This window comes from Sarcophilus harrisii, chromosome 1 (genome assembly GCF_902635505.1).
Source record: "Sarcophilus harrisii chromosome 1, mSarHar1.11, whole genome shotgun sequence".
Classification (NCBI taxonomy): domain Eukaryota; kingdom Metazoa; phylum Chordata; class Mammalia; order Dasyuromorphia; family Dasyuridae; genus Sarcophilus; species Sarcophilus harrisii.
This window is the reverse complement of record NC_045426.1, coordinates 540,916,864-540,935,862: the sequence shown is the minus strand read 5'-3', so window position 1 is coordinate 540,935,862 and position 18,999 is coordinate 540,916,864. Positions and strand designations below refer to the sequence as shown.

Here is an 18,999-nt window from a genome sequence, read left to right as displayed (position 1 = left end):
TTTGATGTAGGAGTCCCAATTTTCATGGCATGTGGCTGAAAGAGTGCAAAATTTGTAATAATTTTGGCCCATATTTCCTTCTTTTTAATCTTTTATGTTTCTGTCCTCTTTCCCACCCCATCCCTGAAAGCATCTGCAATTTTCCAAGTGAAATCAGCTGAGTGTATGTCTGTGCATGGATGCTATATCATTGGGATATCTTTACTGCAGTGTATAGTTACATTTTTAACCTAAATTATGAAATGTGTTTAGCACTGTTCTGTAATCAAATTCAATTTTATATAATTGGTGTTGAGACTAACCAGATCCAGATGAGCAGCTCCCCTACACATTGATTCTGTAGCTAGGTACTGTTAGACTTGATTAAGATCAGTGAAATTATGGTAGTTACTACTACCTCTGTAACCATGGGCAGTTACTTAAGTTGTCTGGGACTCAGTTTCCTCCTTTGTAAGTTGAAGTTGGATTAAGTTGCCTTCTAAGTCTAAGCTTTTTTCCCATAGTCACTGTAAATGGCAAAAAGAAAAATTGTATAGACTAGGGAGATATTCAAGGGAATCATTTGACTGGAGAAGCCAAGTTGGTCTGTCTTGTTGAATACGAGTATTCTCTTTGTCTCTTGAATAAGGATTTGAGTTCAGATCCAAATAAGAATTTTGGATTCTATCACTCCTAAAGTTCCTTCCAACTGTATTTACCTCTTAAGATCTTGTCATCTTCATAAGGGTTTACCAAGTCAAGTAATACTTAATGAAAGACAGAATTCTTTACTTGAACATATAAAAAGCCCAGGGGACATGGCAGGGAAATTTTCTGGGAAAGTGGAAATTGCACTGGATTTGAAGTCAGAAAATCTCACTTTAAAATCTATGTCTGATACCTATTCCATCTGATACTTCCTTTCTGTAAAATGAGAATTCTAGATTAGAGTCTGAGGTTCATTAGATGTCTCTATAAAGTCTTGTTTGAAAAATTGGATAATATGAAAAAATTGCATTAAAGCCTGATTATAATACAACTTGCTATAGTATAGAATTAAATAAAACATGAGGTGGTATTGGGCCCTGAAGGAAGTGATTTGTTAGCTAAAAAATAACAAAATTGCTTGGAATAGTTTTACCTATTACCATGCATCTTAGAGCGCGCGCGCACGCACACACACACATACCACCTGAATGTAAGGAGCTAATCCCTTTTAGAAACTTTCTGCTACTCTGTCTTTTTTATTCCAAAACTTTACTATGTGTAACTTGCGAAAAAAAAAAAAATCCTGTGCTTTGGATGCTAACTCATGTGCTGGAATGGGAAAGAAGGCTTGCTTCATTGCAAAGGAACCCTTCAGTTCTTTACCTTCACCCCCATCCCCTACCCGTTCGGTTTTTGTTTTTCTTCAAGCTCCAAAATCTCCCTCAGAAAAAACACGGTATGATACGTCACTTGGTCTGCTCACCAAGAAGTTCATTCAGCTATTGAGCCAATCCCCAGATGGGGTCTTGGATTTGAACAAGGCAGCCGAAGTGCTTAAAGTGCAAAAGAGGAGAATCTATGATATCACCAATGTGCTGGAAGGCATCCACCTCATTAAGAAGAAATCTAAAAACAACGTACAGTGGATGTGAGTATCAGTCCCTGTCAAAATGGGGAATAGCTTTTAAATGCAGCATATTTTCTTTCAAACCTAACTTCCCCATCCCATTTCTCTCCCTCCATTCTCATGTCTGCCATTCACTTGATTGATTCATCCATCTCCCTTCATCTGTTTGGTTCCTTAGCCCAAATAATCTTAAAGGTAAAAATAAATGGGCTTTTTAATTGAAAAATATCAAAGATAGAAGAATTTCTGTTTGATTAACTTAGAGTAGGAAAATATTTTGAAGTAAACAGTGCTGTCTCAAATACCAACCAGAATTTATTTTTGAATGACAGATGATTGTATGTGCATGCTTGCATATGTGATCCATGAGATATTTGTCCTTTTGATCTTCTAAAAATAAAAATAGGAAATAAATTGTGACTTTGGTGTGTATATCAAATTAACTAAGCTTATGTCATTGTTCAGTAATTCTGTGACTTAGTTTGAGCTCTACCTTTCTTCATTATCTGTATGATTTTAGCCAGGATTCTCAATTTTGTTATCTGTAAAATGAGAGGTATAGTAGCACTTCACATATACCCATTTGACAGAGTTATATCATCACAAAAGTTGGTGGTAATCTTTGTGAATTATTGATAAAATACCTAAATAAAAAAGAGAAAAGCATTAAATTATTTTAACCACAAGCACAGGTACCTGGTAGCTTTGTATACCTGGTAGCATCAGCAGTGCAATGCTGGTCCTCTTTCTGGCGTTTGAAAGAAATTGGTGTGTTGAAACATTTTTGTCCATTTGGCGGGAGGAGGGAAGCAGACACAGAGAGGAGAGAACTGTTGTTAGACTTTCTTGGTGTCTGTTCCCCTCACCCTACCTTTTCTTATTAATTACTAGTGATGAAGCTTCACTGATTCTCTTGATAGATCACTCTTTGTACAATATAATTTAGAGTTGGAACCGTCCAGCTTTTGATTTGAGTATTTTTGGTCTATTTCTTAATCAAAATCTTTCACTTTCTGTTTCTGTTATGAGTTTTTATTTAAATCAAATTGGTTTATTCTGTTTTCCTTTTAATTCAGGCCGCCTTCTGAAGGAAAAAATATTCCAAAATAAAAATAATGATCTTTATTCTGTTGTGATGTTGCAGTGAAAACTGTAGGACTGACTGCATTTATGTAAAAATGTTGTATAAATTTTTTTTTAAAACTTGGCTTACAAAGTGTAAGCTTTATTCTTTATACTCTACTTGTCAGGGATGCTTATGAAATGAACCATCCCCACTTCTGTTCTGCTCTCAGCCCACCCCACTTCCCTATTCTCCTGAAATTTTATGAATACTTGTATAAAATAATCTGTCTTAATTTCTAGGGGCTGCAGTCTCTCTGATGATGGGGGCATGTTGGCTCAGTGTCAAGGTTTATCAAAGGAGGTGACGGAACTCAGTCAGGAAGAGAAGAAGCTAGATGAACTGATTCAAAGCTGCACCCTAGACCTTAAGCTGTTAACAGAAGATGCAGAAAATCAAAAATATCCTTTACTGCAGTGCAGCGGGTTGCCTTGTGCCCGTTCTAGAGCTTCAATAAACCAATCTCCAGACTTAAAGGTTATTTTTTTTAGTTTAATGCAGAAGTGCTGTGTGCTTAGAGATCTAGTGAAGGATGTGTGTTTTCATTCAAAAATTAATCTGATTTAGAAAATAAGGAAAATGTTTTAAAAATGTGTTCGTGATCTCAGTAAGAGATAGTTTAGATCTAACATCTGTATGTGTGTTTGTGTTTTAAGAGAAATTAAGAATTTTTATTGGAAACAACCTGTATACACAAGTCGCTGGAACATGGGACTTCACTAACTTTTTACAGTATAGAGTTTTGGTATCATTAACTACTTAATACAGCAGCATTAATTTTGATGACAACATTAGATTTAACTTTAGTGTGTTTCATAGATTTTTAGTGGACCCCTGACACTGTTAAGATTCTGGATTTCTCTGTGCTAGATGTTATAACCATTAGAATATTATAATCCTCAATGTTATTGGTGAATAAAAGGACTGAAAAAACAGGAAAAAAGGATATTATCATGCCATTAAAAGTGGAATCCCAGGATTGTCTTTTAAAAGGCATGAATGTCATAGAGAGAAATTTTAGCTCATGTCCCATGAAAACTTATTCCTGATATTTTTGCATCTTAAAGAACAAATTATGCTTTGAAAACATAGCCAGGAAGTTCTTTGGGGTTTTTTTTGGTAAATCATTGGAGAAAAAAAAATTAATGCTTTATTATTAGAAAGCAAGTTCAATGGGACTTTAATTGTCCCAAGATTTATTTCAACCTAAACTTTCTGATCATTTGACACTTAACTTTTGTCAGTGGGGAAATAAAACATTATATGTTATAGTTGCATTGGCTTGCCATGTTTTGGAGCCTAAGAAGCAAAATATATCTTAGTTGCTTTACCGAAATTAGGGAATCATTTATTTTTCCAATCTAGAATAATTTTGGATAAGATTTTGGTAGTTTTTTGGTTTTTGTGTCTGTTACTCATCACTAATTGAATTAAACATTTATGTCCACTCCATACAAGGCAGTCCGCTGAGAAGGAAGGATGATTATTTGTGAAATAGAGAATAGCTGAGCTGGTTCTGTTGGCAATAATGACCAGCATAGAATAGCCCCCTACAAAGGATTGTTCTAGTTCTTCCATTTTTTTGTACCAAATCCCAGAGGAGCTATTAGTACCTGATGAACAGCCCTTCAGGACATGTGATAGCTACAATTGCATTGTCATCTACATCAGCCTTCTCAGCACTTTATTGTAAATGTAAAAGGCTCACTGCAGGTTGCTGACCTTAATGGAACAAATTCAGGAACAAGCCAGAAAGAAAGACCTTTCAGGTTCATATGTTTAAAGTGTGTTTGCACAATTCACTTCAATTTTCTATTCTTTTGCCAATTTTGTACAAGTTGTTGACAAATATGTTGAAATTTCCTTTGCTACAGCAAGATTGAGTAATTGTGGATGAGGTTTATTTTAATAAGCTTTTAGCACATGTGGCAATAAAAAAATGTGCCTGCATTGATAATCCTTGATTTTCTTATGCTAATCAAAACTGGCCAATGTAGAGAAAGAACCCCACATCAGAAGTAGCATGGCACTCACAACTGAACCTCAAACAATCCTTCCTTGAGGTTTCCTTCACTTTTTTTTAAGGGTATATCACAAAACTATTTTTGGCAGACATTCCTTTTTCTCCTCTGCCATCTTTCTTCCACTGTATTTGTGTGGCTTTAAAATTCTCCCAAGTAGTCTTTGCATGACTGATGACCATGGATAATATGATTTTTTTTCCCCTTAACTATCCTGAGACAGAGATTTGTATTTTCCTCCTCCTCTTCCTCTTTCCCCCTCCAAAAAAGGCAAACAAAAGAATAAAGTAAACTACAGAATACAAAATTGAGTTGGGGAAGATTCAATAGATTGAAGAAGTCTCATCCTAACATATTAGTAATCAAACCAATCCTAAGCAACATTCAAAACAATTCCCAATGATTTCTTATTACTTTAGTCTTACCCACCCTCAGTAGCCTCTTATTACTTCAGTGCAACACAAATTTCTTTTAAAAGGTCCACTTTGTGCTTGGCACTATGGTAGACAGCCCTGCTAGCAGGGCGTCCTCTGTCTAGTAGTGAGGGACATAACATATATGGACAAGTAACCTGTGATAATAATTGAAACATCATAAAAGTATCAAAGGGATGCAAAATGTTAGGTGGGGCCCAAGGTGGAAAAGATTATTTTCTACTTGGGGGAATCAGGGAAGCCTTTGTGGAAGAGGTGATGTTTAAGGTAACTTTTGGAGGAGAACAATTTGAATAAGCAGGGCTGGGAGTGTAAGGAAGAAGGGAAGGATGGCTACAGGGACAGGGAGCGATTCAGGAGAAATTGGGGCTGGGATTTTGGGTAGATAAACTTTTGCTCTATCACCATTTGTTGTGACATTGCTGGATTTCGGCCTGTAGTCGTTCCCTGTCTTTCTTAACTTCAAAACTTGGCCCTCCCAACTATCACCTCCCACCAGGTTTCCACTTTGATTGCATTTCTCTTGGCCCATTTGTAAAGCCTAGAGCCAGTGATACCCACTGAGGTCCAATTAGCTGTTCACACTTGCCCCAGCCCAGCTGCCAACTTCACTAGTTATTAAGGTTGTTTAGGGATTTTTTTCCCCTCCCCAGGAAAAATGGCTAATCTGTGCTCACCTTTTGATTTTTATAATCTCACTTTCCATCTCCAGCAGTCGAGAAAGGATGATTTAATCACAACAAGTTTTTGATAACATTTTCCTTGGAAAAATAATAGGTGGTTCTTAATACAGTTTTGGATGGAGAAAAAAAATCACAAGAGAGTCAATCATGTTGATGATCAAAGGACCAGGAGAGATTCAACAATATAATTGAAGTAAAACAATTTCTATCAATAATGATTTATTGTTGTCTTTTAAGGGTTACTTTTGTCAATTATATGGTAAGGTTTCTTTAACACTAATCACATTAGCTTATGTTACATATCAAGATATCCGAAAAATTAGTGGCCTTAAAGACCAAACTGTTATTGTTGTGAAAGCCCCTCCAGAAACAAGACTTGAAGTGCCTGATCCCTTAGAGGTAAGGACAAGACTAAAAATGCCTGTTGTTGCAAAGCTTTCAGCTATAAATATTTTCTTATCATGAAATGGGGAAATCAGTACATCATTTTCTCCTGAATATTTGTTATTTCTCCTGGCTTGGGGTAGGAGGTGTGAATTTGTCTTGAGGCTTTTGTGAGTTAACCAATAATAATCTGTCTTCTATTTTTTGGGAACATAGTCAATGCAGCAATTTGTTTTGTTCAACACTGCATATTTATTACAAGGGTTTTGTTTTTTTCTTTTTTTCTAGGGGGAGGGTACAAATGGGAAGTAAAGGAAATAGTTTTTTGATTTGTTTTTTAAAATTAGAAATGGAAAAAATGTTATCTTCTCTATTAAACAACTTTTAGTTCAAAGGGAGAACTAAATATTTGAAGAAATATAAGAGTTTTTTCCTTCATATAAATTGTCTTCATAGATTTTTTTCTTTATTATATTAACTAAGTCTACACTTGAACTAAGAGCACTTCAGTTAAGGAAGGTAACATAATTTTATAATTTTTTTTTAATTTCTTGGGATGAATTTTGTTTCAAAAAAATATAATGACAAATGAAAGTATGTGGTGCATTCTCTTTATTGCCACTTGGAAATACTATCCTTTGCTCATTCAGTACAGTTGATATCCATTTCAAAGTATATACTATTAAAAAAACATTTTATTTGCCATTAACAAGGTGGACCTTTTAATATGCATCAGATTAGTCATAGTGATTCAAAAATACAGTTCCTAAAACTTCACTAGTGGTACCCTATTCAAAAGCCCATAAAAGAAGGTTTTTGGGGGGAGTTTTTTGATGGTGGTTGTTTTTAAATTTCTTTTCTAAATTCTTGATAAACTCTGAAGGAGGTAGAATATCTTTCAGTAATGTTGATGGTCTCAGAAACATGCTTATTTGGCAGTTACTTTGCTTCTATGATGAAACCATAATGAAATCTAGTAGGGAAAGTTGCCAAAGTCTCACCCCTACTATAGATTTTTTTTTTATATGTTTGTAGAGCCTACAAATACATTTATCAAGTAACCAAGGACCTATTGAAGTTTACCTGTGTCCAGAAGAGAATGAAACACACAGTCCAGTAAAATCCTACAACCAAGACCACAATGGGAATATTCCCAAATCCAGTTCCAAAGGTAAAATTCTTTGTTTTGCATCATTTAGAAATTTGAGCTGAAGATTAATGCAAAATTAAGGATTAAGATCAGAAATTTTGAGAGGAAAATACCCTTTGGAGGTTTGTTCTTTTAATTTTTTAACACTATCATTCTCATTTAGTCTACAGAATTATCAATTAAATCTTCCTTATTTGAGCATAAAGGGGATAAAATTTCCATACTCTACTTCCAAATTTTTCTACTACTGACCACTACTGAAATAGTTCATGAAACTTCTTCCTATTTAAAAGAGCAATTTCTGTGCTGTATTTGACCATGTCCCTATTTGTTACAGTGCTAGAGAGAAAAAAGATACAAGAAAAATAAAATGGAAAAACTGTACAGGGAGATGCTTATTTTTTGGTAAATTAATTTTTTTTTCCAGCAGAGATGAGAAGGGTACAAAAGATTAAAAAAAAAAAATCTTCATAAAAATAAATGCTTCTCTAAATTACTCTTTTTTTTCTTCTGAACCTTAACTTTTTTTTTATTACCTTCTCCCTATCTTTGTGTGTGTGTGTGTGTGTGTATTACAAATGCACCTATATCTTATTTAAGAAAAATACATCTTGTACTTTGCTTCTACCCTCCCTCCCATAAAACTGGTGCATCTAACCATAAGCCTGTGTTGGATTAAAGTTTGAGCCCATATGCTTAATTCCTTATGCTTTGTCTTACACATCTTTCTTAGGTCCCTGAGCCAAGAGTAACAAATGTCCCACCTCCTTGTTTGTAAAACTATGGTGGGACTTCACGTAGACTTTAGTTGAATTTTCTGCCACCTTAGAAACAGTTATAAAGGTCAAGACAACTGCCCATTCAGACCATTCCTGAAGGGATTTAAGTGCAATTACAGCAACAACAACAGTAATACTAAGAAATGATGGGGAGGGCTCCCTTCCTTTCCCCACTCCCAACTGTGGGCACTAAAATTAAGATTGCTCTGAAAACAAACATTTACCAAGTTCTAGCATAGTGTTAAACGCTCTACTATGTGATAGGAATATAGATGCAAACGAAGTAGTCCCTGCCTTCAAGAAGCTATATTCTTTCAGGGGAGACAACATTTAAATGTAATATATGAAATTAATAAAATTGATCTTGCTTTATATAGAATTTACACAAATTCATTTCCATAGCAGATGGGACTCGTGGCTCTGGCACCCAGTGGGTGTGCGGGAAGGTGGGACAACAGGGGCCTTACGGTATAGACCCCTTACCAGGAGTCCTCTGCTCCAGCTGTGAGAGCCCCAGCCACTCAGGCTGTTCTGGCTACAGGCCACAGAGCCAGAAGGGGGACCATGATGGAGAGAGGGGGTCAATGGGACGATCCACTTATGTTAAGTGAGAACTGGCTGTACAAGAGAGTTTGCTTATCTGGATTGTAAAGTACATGAATGAAAGTAATGTGTAAAAATGAAAGGTAGTTTGGGACCTGGTTATAAAATGAAACAGCAGTCTATGTTCTATCCTCGAAGTCATAGGAAGCTACTGAATTTTATTGAGGAGAGAAGTAACATGATTTGGTCCGTAACTTTAGGAATATTACACTGGCATCTGTATAGAAGTCAGATGCCAAAGGGAAGAAACTTCAGTCAAGAAGGGTAATTAAGAGACTTGTAGTAGTACAGGTGAGGGATGATTAGGGCTTGAAACTGTACACTGATTGTATGAATAGAGAAGAGAAACAAAAAATATTGTGGAGGTAAAAGACAAGACTTAGTGGATGATTAAATGTGTGGAGTGGGGGGGAGAAGAGGAGTTGAGGGATGACTCAGAAGTTGTGAATCTCTGCAACTCATGATGCCCTCAACAAAAATAGAGAAGTCAGAAAAAGAAGTAGCTTTGGGGAAAATGTGATGAGTTCTATTTTATACAAGTTGAGTAACTGAAAAACTGGGATGTCCAGCTTGGAATGTCTTCCAGGCAGTTGATGGTACAGGTTTTAGATCTTGAGATTGGAAGGAAGGGAAAAAAAAGAAAGATAGATTGATTAATCTGGAAACCATCTACATAAAGGAAATTATTAAATTCATAGGAATTTATGGGGTTGTTGAAAGAGTTAGGAAGAGGAAGAGACCCAGGACAGAACATTGGGTAGCACAACCTAGTTATGCTAGTATGTATTTAATAACTGGACTTCTGAACACTCAACACATTTTTAAGTTTAATCATCATTCTTCACATTTTTTCCATCACTCTCTTAACTGTAGATAATTGACAAAACAATAAATCAAACCCTAATTTGTAGCATTTGCTGATTTTTGAGTACAAATGCTCACAATGAAAATCTAATCAACTCTTTGTAAGACAGTATGAGCTGAAGTAGCATACAAATGTATATGTATATTCACTATTAAAAGTGTCTGCCTGGTATGAAGGATGCTCTTGGCAAAGGAAACTGAAGGGAGGAGCATACAATAGAAAGAGAGCAGCATCATGAAAACTGGAGAGGAGATAATGGTCAGCCGTGTTAAAGGTTGTTGAGAGGTCATTGGGGAAGAAAAGAAGTGGCCATCAAATTAGCAATGAAAGAGAATTGTTTCTATTTACTGAAGCCATATTGAAATTGTCTGAAAAGTAAGAGAAAAGGAGATATCAGTAATGAGGGAAAAAAAGCTTTTTCTGGAACTCTGGTTGTCAAAGGGAGGAAGGAATTAGGGGAAAATTTATCTTGAAGGGTACCAAGTTAGGATTTGGAGGGTCAGGGGAGATCAGTGCTGCAACAGCCTAAGAATGCTTGTAGGAAACAGGAAAAGAGCCAAGTTGGGCTTTGTGAGATTGGAGTAAGGAGGAAAATGAAGGATGAGATATAGAAAAAGGAAGATTATGGCAAATAATCCCAATTAAGAATGATTTCGTTTTATTAGAGACATTATACTTGGTATACTCTAAACAGACTTGAAATCAAGGACATCTAGATTTGAATTAAAATCATTTACTAGCTGTGTGACCCTCAGCAAATCACTTATCTGTCCATCTCAGTTTTCTTGTCTATAAAATAGGAGTGATCATAACATCTACATTACAGACTTTTTGTGAAATTCAAATGAGATACTGCATAGAGAGCACTTTGCAAATGTCTACTATTATTATTAAATAGTTCTAATTTATTTTTGATCATAAAAACAGTATCCAGAATTTTAAATAATACTTAAACATTATTTTTTCCTAACATATTAAAACGTACATGATTTGGGGGTTAAAGTATTGGAGCCATCCTTATTTGCTGCTGTTATTGCAGGGCAGGAGGCGGCACTGGCTCCCTTTTTTAATTGCTGTTCAGTCATGTCTGGCTCTTCATGACCCTTTCTGGAGATTTCTTGGCAAAGATGATGGAGAAGTTCACAGTTTCCTTCTCCGGCTCATTTTACAGATGAGGTAATTGAGGCACACAGGGTCACAGAGCTAGTAAGTGTCTGAGGCTGGATCTGAACTCGGAAAGATGAATCTTCCTGACTGACATCAGACCTGGCCTGGTGATATCCTTACGCCACCTGGCTTGCCTCACATTTATTTTTAAAATTACTAATTGTCAAAAGAAATGAACTTAGTATCTAATCTTTAAAGCTGTTTGCCTTAAGTTCTGGTAGGGCATTTTGTTTACTTTAAAATAGATGAGGCAAAACTGAAAAGAGGTCATAGTTTTAGTGCTTTGCAGGCAGCCATCTGAATGACCTAGGAAGCAATCCAGCCCTTCTTTCTAAGGTCAGACTTCATTTTTTTCTTGTTTTTTCCTCTTTTCCTTTCTATCTTACTTCATAGACTTGGCCTCAACCAACTCAGGACATGCTGACTGCTCCATTTCTATGGCAAACCTTTCTCCCTTGGCTTCTCCAACTAATCTGCTTCAGCAGACTGAGGACCAAATTCCTTCAAACCTAGAAGGACCATTTGTGAACTTATTGCCTCCCTTAATCCAAGAAGACTACCTACTCAGCCTTGGGGAAGAAGAAGGCATCAGTGATCTCTTCGATGCTTATGATTTAGAAAAACTTCCATTGGTGGAGGACTTTATGTGCAGTTGATTGTTTTGTGTGAATTCTCTCTATATATAAACCAATATTTTTTTATCATGGAACTAGAACATCTGTCCTTCAGTGTTGTCCCTTGCGACCTTCTTCCTTCAAGAATATTATCACGAAGTAAACTACAACTTCACAACAAAGCTGACATTTTACTAAGTTTTTTTTCTTCTAAATATTGAATAAGCGCACAGTGGCAGGCTTCTTTGGGAGAAAGCCCTGCTTTGCCCTAGGCTCCGAAATCTTGTGGATGAAATAGCAGGTGGAACGTGTGCAATCAGGTAGCTAAACCTTGCCCTCTCGCCTGCCTGCCCTCCCTCCCTTCCCAGGTGGCCACTTTGCCTGATGGATGGGCTAGCGGAGAAGGCCCAGAACCACGTGGTCCACTTGCAAACAGCAATCTTCCTTAATAGCATTTCAAGCCGTGCCTTCTTTGTAGAATGCATGTCTTTGGGGTCTGCTAATATGGAATGGAACTGCAGGAAGCATAAACTTGAAGTCATGCAAAAGTATGAAAATGTATTTCTTCAGCTCTTCCTAGGAATATTTAAATTGTGGTCCTTACATGATTTAATCTATGTACTATTTGTTTGGTATGAGGTAAGAAATACTAATGCCCTATTATGCCTTTGGTTTGAAGTGTTCCATATAATATGTTGCAAATAGAGACAAATTTCTGCCACTCCAAGCAATTGTGGATTTTCAGGTGCTCCCATAAAAATCCCCATTTTATTTGTATCTTTAAAGTTTATTTGTAGCACATGGCCACTTAGGAATTCTTGGTGTTTTTTTTTTTTGTTGTTGTTGTTATTTTGTTTTGTTTTAAGCATTTAAGCCTTCCTGTGGCACCCATCACCATTTCAATTTAATTGTTTACTTTGAAGCAGTTTCTACTAATTTCTTCCAGCTTGGGGTAAAGCTGATAAGAACTGCTGCTGCTGAGCAAAGTTTCTAAACCTGTGTGATCCCAGTGCTGTGGAGGCCTTGTTTCACATTGGCCCTTTCTCTGTGGAACAGAGGAACTGGGATGAGTCAGTATTGGATACTAATGCCGTGGGCCCTGCCTTCAAAGGGAAGTGCCAGGTTCATGGGCACGGCAGTCCTAGGTGGAGGTTGAGAAGAACTGCTTCATGTAGGGGTCTTTTGTCTGCCAATGACCACAGAAAAGGGCTCTCTTGCATCACACTCAGGGACACCACTCCTAGGGATGGGTCAGGAAGAGACCTATAGGAAGGACATTCCCATCCCAGGAGGCTGAACAATATTTACTTCAGCTAGTAAGTAATCACAAAAGGGATTCGGTCCAGCCGCAGCTCTGGCCCAAGTCCCATTCCCTCTTATCTTGTGAGGGAGGATCACAGATTGAAGGGAGTCAAGGAAAATAAGGCAGTATTAGTGAAGGTGTGGTAGAATTCTCCCTATTTCTTCTCAGGGAATGGCTTCCAAGTTTGGGGGTGGAGGGCTGGGTTAGCTTCATTTGGGTGAATATCCAAGTATACTCTCCGGTCTCCAGATGGAAATGTGTTCTTTACAGCCAGACCCATAGGTTGGAGTTGGTCTGTCTTGGCTCCGTTGTACCTCAAACTCCATTCCCTGAATGCTGAGAATTCTCCCATCGTCCAGAGCAACAGATGGAGCAGGGGGGGAGAATTGTGGATAGGAAGAACCTCCGAATGAGCAGTGGGATTGATTGTTCTGATGGCTGACATAGTGCTTGGGCACCTGGGCACTTGATAAACACTTTAACAAAAAAAAACACAACAGAAGTCCCTTGGTAAATTTCAAAAAGAATCTTACCTTGGAGTTGACTGTCTACAGAATTCCATATGCAAAGTGGTGGGGGAGTCATAAAAATGACTCCAACACCTTAAAATACTTGTGTATGTGTGTGTGGGTGTATATTTGAAAAGGGAGAAACAATGCAGAACAAAGATGCTTGGTGTGTGTTCTTGCCCCCACACACCCTGGACTTGGTACAGAATGTTTGGTGGTGGTACTTGCTACAGAGAGGGGAAGGGTGGGGGAATGGGGAGGGGAAGCTTTGTGTTAAGTGCCTACTGGAAATGCACTGTGGGGTTTTTTTTCCTGTAAAGGAAACAATTTATGCCAAGCTTTTTTTCCATATACCATATTTATCTCATCTGGTTAGCTGCCTCTGCTTCCAGCTTTGTGTAATTTTGCCAGCAGCGCAAAGCTGACTTTTCCCAAAGTTTAAACAGTGAGTATCACCTGACTGGATTGTTTATTTTTTTAATCCTTTTGGTAATATAATACCATATTTATTGTTTTGAAAGTGAGAGGAATCCTAATACGTCTTAAAAGTTCCTTTGTGTGTAAGGTTTTTTTTTCTTTTTTCTTTTTTTTTTTCCAATTCATGGGCTCATTTGATGTACATGAATTAGGTGTCCCATGTTGTATTTTTGTTTGCAAGTTGTTTTATCTTTATCATCCTATCTGGCACAAAAGTGGGTTAATACTACAGTATTTTGTATTATTTACTTTTGAGTACTCTATATTGCAGGTTTTCTGGTACCCTTGAGTTGCTGCTATAAAAACAAAAGCTCACATCTGAAATGGCTAAAAAGTTAAGTTACTTGAGTGCAAATTCTGACTGAGTGAGCCTTAGAATATAAAATTGTATAAAGGGCAACACATGAGCTGTCAAACAGTATTAAGTATGTGTTTATATGTACATATATGTGCATAGTGAAGGTTTTATTTAAGTTGCTAATGTAGTCTACTCACATTTTAGTCATCTAGCCATTTTGTATAATAATAGAAATTAATTTGTAAACACTGCCAGAATATTTTCTAGCTGGTTTGTAATTTTATAAGAGTGTTTGGTTTTGTTTGTTGGTTTGTTTGTTGTTGTTTTTAAGATGTAGATCTGTAAATAAAATTGCAGTATTTAAAGCTTTAGCTCTGTGGAAAAAGAAAACTTGAGTTCCAAATAAATACGTGAATAAGGAAGGAGGAATGTATAGGGAGCTTAATGGAGAGTAAAAAGAATAGAAATGGTCAGATTGTGGACATTTTTTTTCTTTTTGCAGAGGAAATACCATTTTGTACAAAGTAAATCCTTCTCCCAAAGAAGGAATAGGCAAAAATAATACTAATCAGTTGAGCTTTGTGTTGTATGTTAGTTTAAAAAAAAAAAAAAAAGTAACATGTAAAATAATGTAAAAAAAAAAAGTTAAAAAAAAAAAAAGCTTTTCTGATGGGTTTTGTAAATAGATTTGTTACAGGATGACCTGTTCTCTAGCTGTGATCTTACCACTTCAAATGGATGTAATTTGAATAAATTTTGTATGGTAAAGAATCAATAAAACAATTTTTTTAAGAGTTTAAATTTGTGAATAGATTTGTCTTTTTAAATTTTTATCTTTTAGAACAATTAAGATTCATTTTTAACAGCATTACTGTGTGCTTTACATCCTCAATGGCTTTCTGGGTATATTCTAAGTCCTTGGTTTCTTTCATGTGCCAAAGCTCCTGGCTTCTCCCCTCCTGAATAGACCCAACATAGCCAAAGTCCCATTACCACAGCACCTCACCCCAATACATAAGTATATTGTAAACCCGACAAAACCTAGTCCCGTGTCCAGTGATCATATGTCCCACCTAGGTGTCTTCTCAATTATCTCTTATTTCTGAGGCAGTTACCAAAGAGCCCTGCTAGGACAAGCATCTAAATAAATATTGCCAGATGAAGGAAAATGAATCAACATTTGATAGGCAGAGGATCCTATGGGTTTCCAGGAATCATAGTACAGAATAATTGAAAGATACTAGGGAGACTAATGAGAGCAGGATGGATGGCTTGGACCGCAAAAATAATTTGCAAAATAAAAAATTTTAAATTCATAATAGCAAGTTTTATCAAAGAAACAAAAGAGTACAAATGTTTGGAAATATAAGTACACAAAAATGAAGGACAGTCTGAAAGAAAAACAAAAAGCAGTAACATTTTTTTTTTTTTAAAGTGATTTATAAGCCAAACATTGACCTCAAAGACATTTAGAGACAATTTAAGGATCATAAATGTCAAAAACAACAGAGTATATCATAGAAGAATACAAGAAATTCGCCAGTAACTTCTGAACAGAAAAAATAAAGTGCCAATTGAAAGAACTATAGATTATCAAACTACTTGCCTTCTCAATGAGTGAGGGAGGGAATTTGGAACTCCAAAAAAAAAAGGTGAGGGGGAGGGATGTTAAATTTTTTTAAATCCACAGATTGCCTCCAGAAAAGAGACAAATGTATCCTAAAAATTCCAAGATCCGAGGCAGTAGACACATTTAACAATTCCAGAGACAGCAGAAAGATTCAAATATAAAGGAAAGGAAATTAAGATAACAAGACTTCTGCACCAACCAAAAAACAACTGAAGAGAATGGAATGTTCAAAAAAGGTAAAGAGCTAAAGATGACAAAACAGCTTTATCAGGGAAAAGATAGACATTCAATAAAAGAAAGGCATCTGAAACATTCAACAGATAAGAACAAATTATTTGCTTTGCAAGTACTTCCAACTAGAGAAATACAAGAAAGATAAACACAAGGAAGGCACACACAAAAAAAAAAATGATTGCAGGGGAAATCTAGGAAAGACATTTATTGAATTTAAAGACAGCAAACCATTAAATCATTTATTTCTAAAAATACATAGACAAGTGTGAAAGTAAAACTTAAATGGAATGGCTAAAGGTGAAGAAGCAGATCCGAAGCTCCATGGGCTAAACCTCACAGTAGTAACCCACTACAAGGGAATTTGGTTTTTGTGAGACTAAAGTGTGGAATGAGAAGGTTCATAAAAGAGGTGTCAGGAACAGAAGGGAGAAATGTGTGATATACCTGAATTGAGGCAATGGTAAAGTAAGATTTAGAATACATAATTACTGTGCTCCTTCAGAAAAAAAAGGGCTGTCAGGAAAAAGGCTGATGTGGCAAAGGGTAGGATGGAAATATGGGAAAATAAATCTTGCTTCAGAGGTAACAGGAAATCACATTCATGATAGAGAAAGATGTTTTATAATGGAAGATGAGGACTTTAAATGGCTATAGTATTAAGGCAGTTACTACTTGGACTGTTCATCCTGCCTGAGAAAAAAGGGAATCAGTTTGTAGGGACAAGTGAGGTGTAGGAGGAGAGGAGAAGAGATTTCATGGCAAGTAGGAGGAGGAGATGATCATAAGAGCAGGCAGTAATGAACTGCACAATCAGGGATGCACAAACATTTCTACCATGGAGCAACTCTATCCTTTATCTCTTTCACAAAATGGATATCTCTTTAAAAAAGGGATATCTCTTAACCCCCCCCCCCCCAAAAAATATAGATATAAAAAAGAAGGGAGGAAAGGATAATATTTACAAAGCAATACTATTGAAACTTAGAAAAGGTGACACAAACTACTTAACTTGAAAGATTTAGTTCCATGAAAAACATAGTCTAAAGAAAGAATAAATGACCTAAAAGGCCATGAGAAAAGGTACAGATTAGAAAAAGCAGAGAAATGATAAAGGAAAATCTCAAAAAAGATTCAGAAAATTTTTTTTAAGAAAACAAGTTTGGGGAAAGTGGTAGAGAGATTTTACTTGTCTATTCAACTAAAAGGAAGGAAAAGAGGTGAAATATATTAAGCTAATGCCAAAACTAGAGAAAGGGATGGCAAATTGGAGGTGAGGGAAAGAGAATCTGTGGGAATAGAATTGCCTTAAGGTAGCTTAAGAATAACTGGATAGACAAAGTACTCCACACAAAGAGAAGAGTAATAGCAACAACAACAAAATCCTAATATAGAAAATGAAAACAATACTAGAAACAAATGGAAGAAAATATGTTTAATTCAACTTATGGATTTTTTAAGAATCCACTAAAATGTAGTGACAGAGTGGATAAAAAAACAAAACCCCACAATCTGTTAAATAAAAGAAACACATTTTAAAAAGTCACTTGCAGAATAAAAATGAGGACCTAGAACAAAATTTGTTATACACTAGGTGAATCTAAAAAAGTACAGGATGCAATATGCTACCAGATAAAGCCAAAAAAAAAAAAAAAAAAAAAACATTCACAACAACAAAAAAAGATATAAATCACATTACACTGAAAGGAATCCTAGAGAAGAAACCAATATCAATACTAAATTTACAGACTCCAAATATCCTAGCACCTAGATTCATGAAGAAAAAAGTAGCTGAATTACAAGAAAAGATAAAAGAGTAATACAAAAGTATTAATACATTATTAGTCACAGAAATATTTCCTGTATCTAGATCATTTTTGGACAAAGACAAACAAAAAAATTTAGAATTAAACAAACCTAAACACTTTTGGCATCTTCTAAATGGTACTGCCTAAGAATACTCATGTTTCTTAGCACTGGATGGAACGTTTACAAAAATTGTCCAGGTATAAAGGACATAGAAGTAATGCAAATAAATATTAAAAGGTAGAAATAGTAAATATATGCTTTAGAAACCATTTGTATTGATCAGTTTTATGGATCTTTTTTGTCCTGTTCCCTTTTTTTTTTTTTTTTTTGCTTTAAGAAATATATATATATATATATATATAGCACTCTGAGAAGGTAGGAAAGGGATACAGTGGAATTTAGATGATGTAAAAATAAAAATATTAATAAAATTTTAATTTTAAAAATATACCAAGAAGAAACCAGGCAATGAAATCAAAGGTTTTATTTAACTTGAGTTAAATAATATTGGTAACTTTTTTTTTTTAATTGAACACACAACTTTCATGTGACTTGAGAGGCATAGGAAAAAAAAAAATCAGAAGGAAAAATAATCCAGGAAGTCAAATGTAAGAGAAGAGAATAATTAAGAATTGAATTAAAAGCTAATTTGCTTTTTTTAGTAAATTAATATTCTTGAAGGAAGGACAATAGGAAAAAAAAATCTCGAGTGATGACAGCAGGATCAAAAAAAGGGGGGGGGGGGCAGTAAGAAACATTGCTGTATGACCTGGACTTGAGAATACAGGAAAACAACATGTTTTTTGTTCTTAAATTATCTTGAGAATAGGAATAGGGAAAAAATTTTAGATTTCATTGGGGGAATGGGGAAGAGAAGGACAAGAGCAGGGAATAGGGCAAAGGAGAATACTCCTAGAGTGGGAAATAAAGTGGAGCTCTATCTAAGGAAGGGGAATGTGTAGGAGAAAGTGTTATTATATCTCTTTGAAAATGAGGAAGTGTAGAAAGAATCCCCTAAGAGATTCTGTTCCAGGGCGAGGGACACTTTAGGAAACCTATGAAGAAGGGGTCATCCCTTTCATAACTGCCTGTCACTCCAGGGGAGAATATGTCTAGTTCCCTGGCACATCTGGCTTATAGAGATGGAAAACAAGGGGATGTAACAGGAAGAGGAAGGAAGGAGAAAAGCATGGCCTTAAGGTGAAAGGGAAGGAAAGAAAAGGATTGAGAACAAAACCCTAGTATATCTTGTGGAATATCCTACCTGACATTCCGTGATCTTTTTCAGGAAGTAAAATATTGCTGAAAATAAAAATCTTTCAAAG

At 35.9% G+C, this 18,999-nt stretch overlaps 1 protein-coding gene across 2 annotated transcripts in view; it reads left to right on the top strand.

The window, feature by feature from the left end:
* Positions 1–14,618, top strand: part of E2F3 (E2F transcription factor 3) — an 87,681-nt gene extending 73,063 nt beyond the window's left edge. For both annotated transcript variants that reach the window (XM_031946788.1, XM_031946789.1), the window contains exons 3-7: positions 1,396–1,615; positions 2,960–3,118; positions 6,140–6,254; positions 7,275–7,410; positions 11,197–14,618. In XM_031946788.1, the coding sequence (XP_031802648.1) occupies positions 1,396–1,615; positions 2,960–3,118; positions 6,140–6,254; positions 7,275–7,410; positions 11,197–11,459 (893 nt within the window). In that variant the 3' untranslated portion in view covers positions 11,460–14,618. The remainder of the gene's footprint in view (positions 1–1,395; positions 1,616–2,959; positions 3,119–6,139; positions 6,255–7,274; positions 7,411–11,196) is intronic.
* The last annotated feature ends 4,381 nt before the right edge of the window (positions 14,619–18,999 follow it).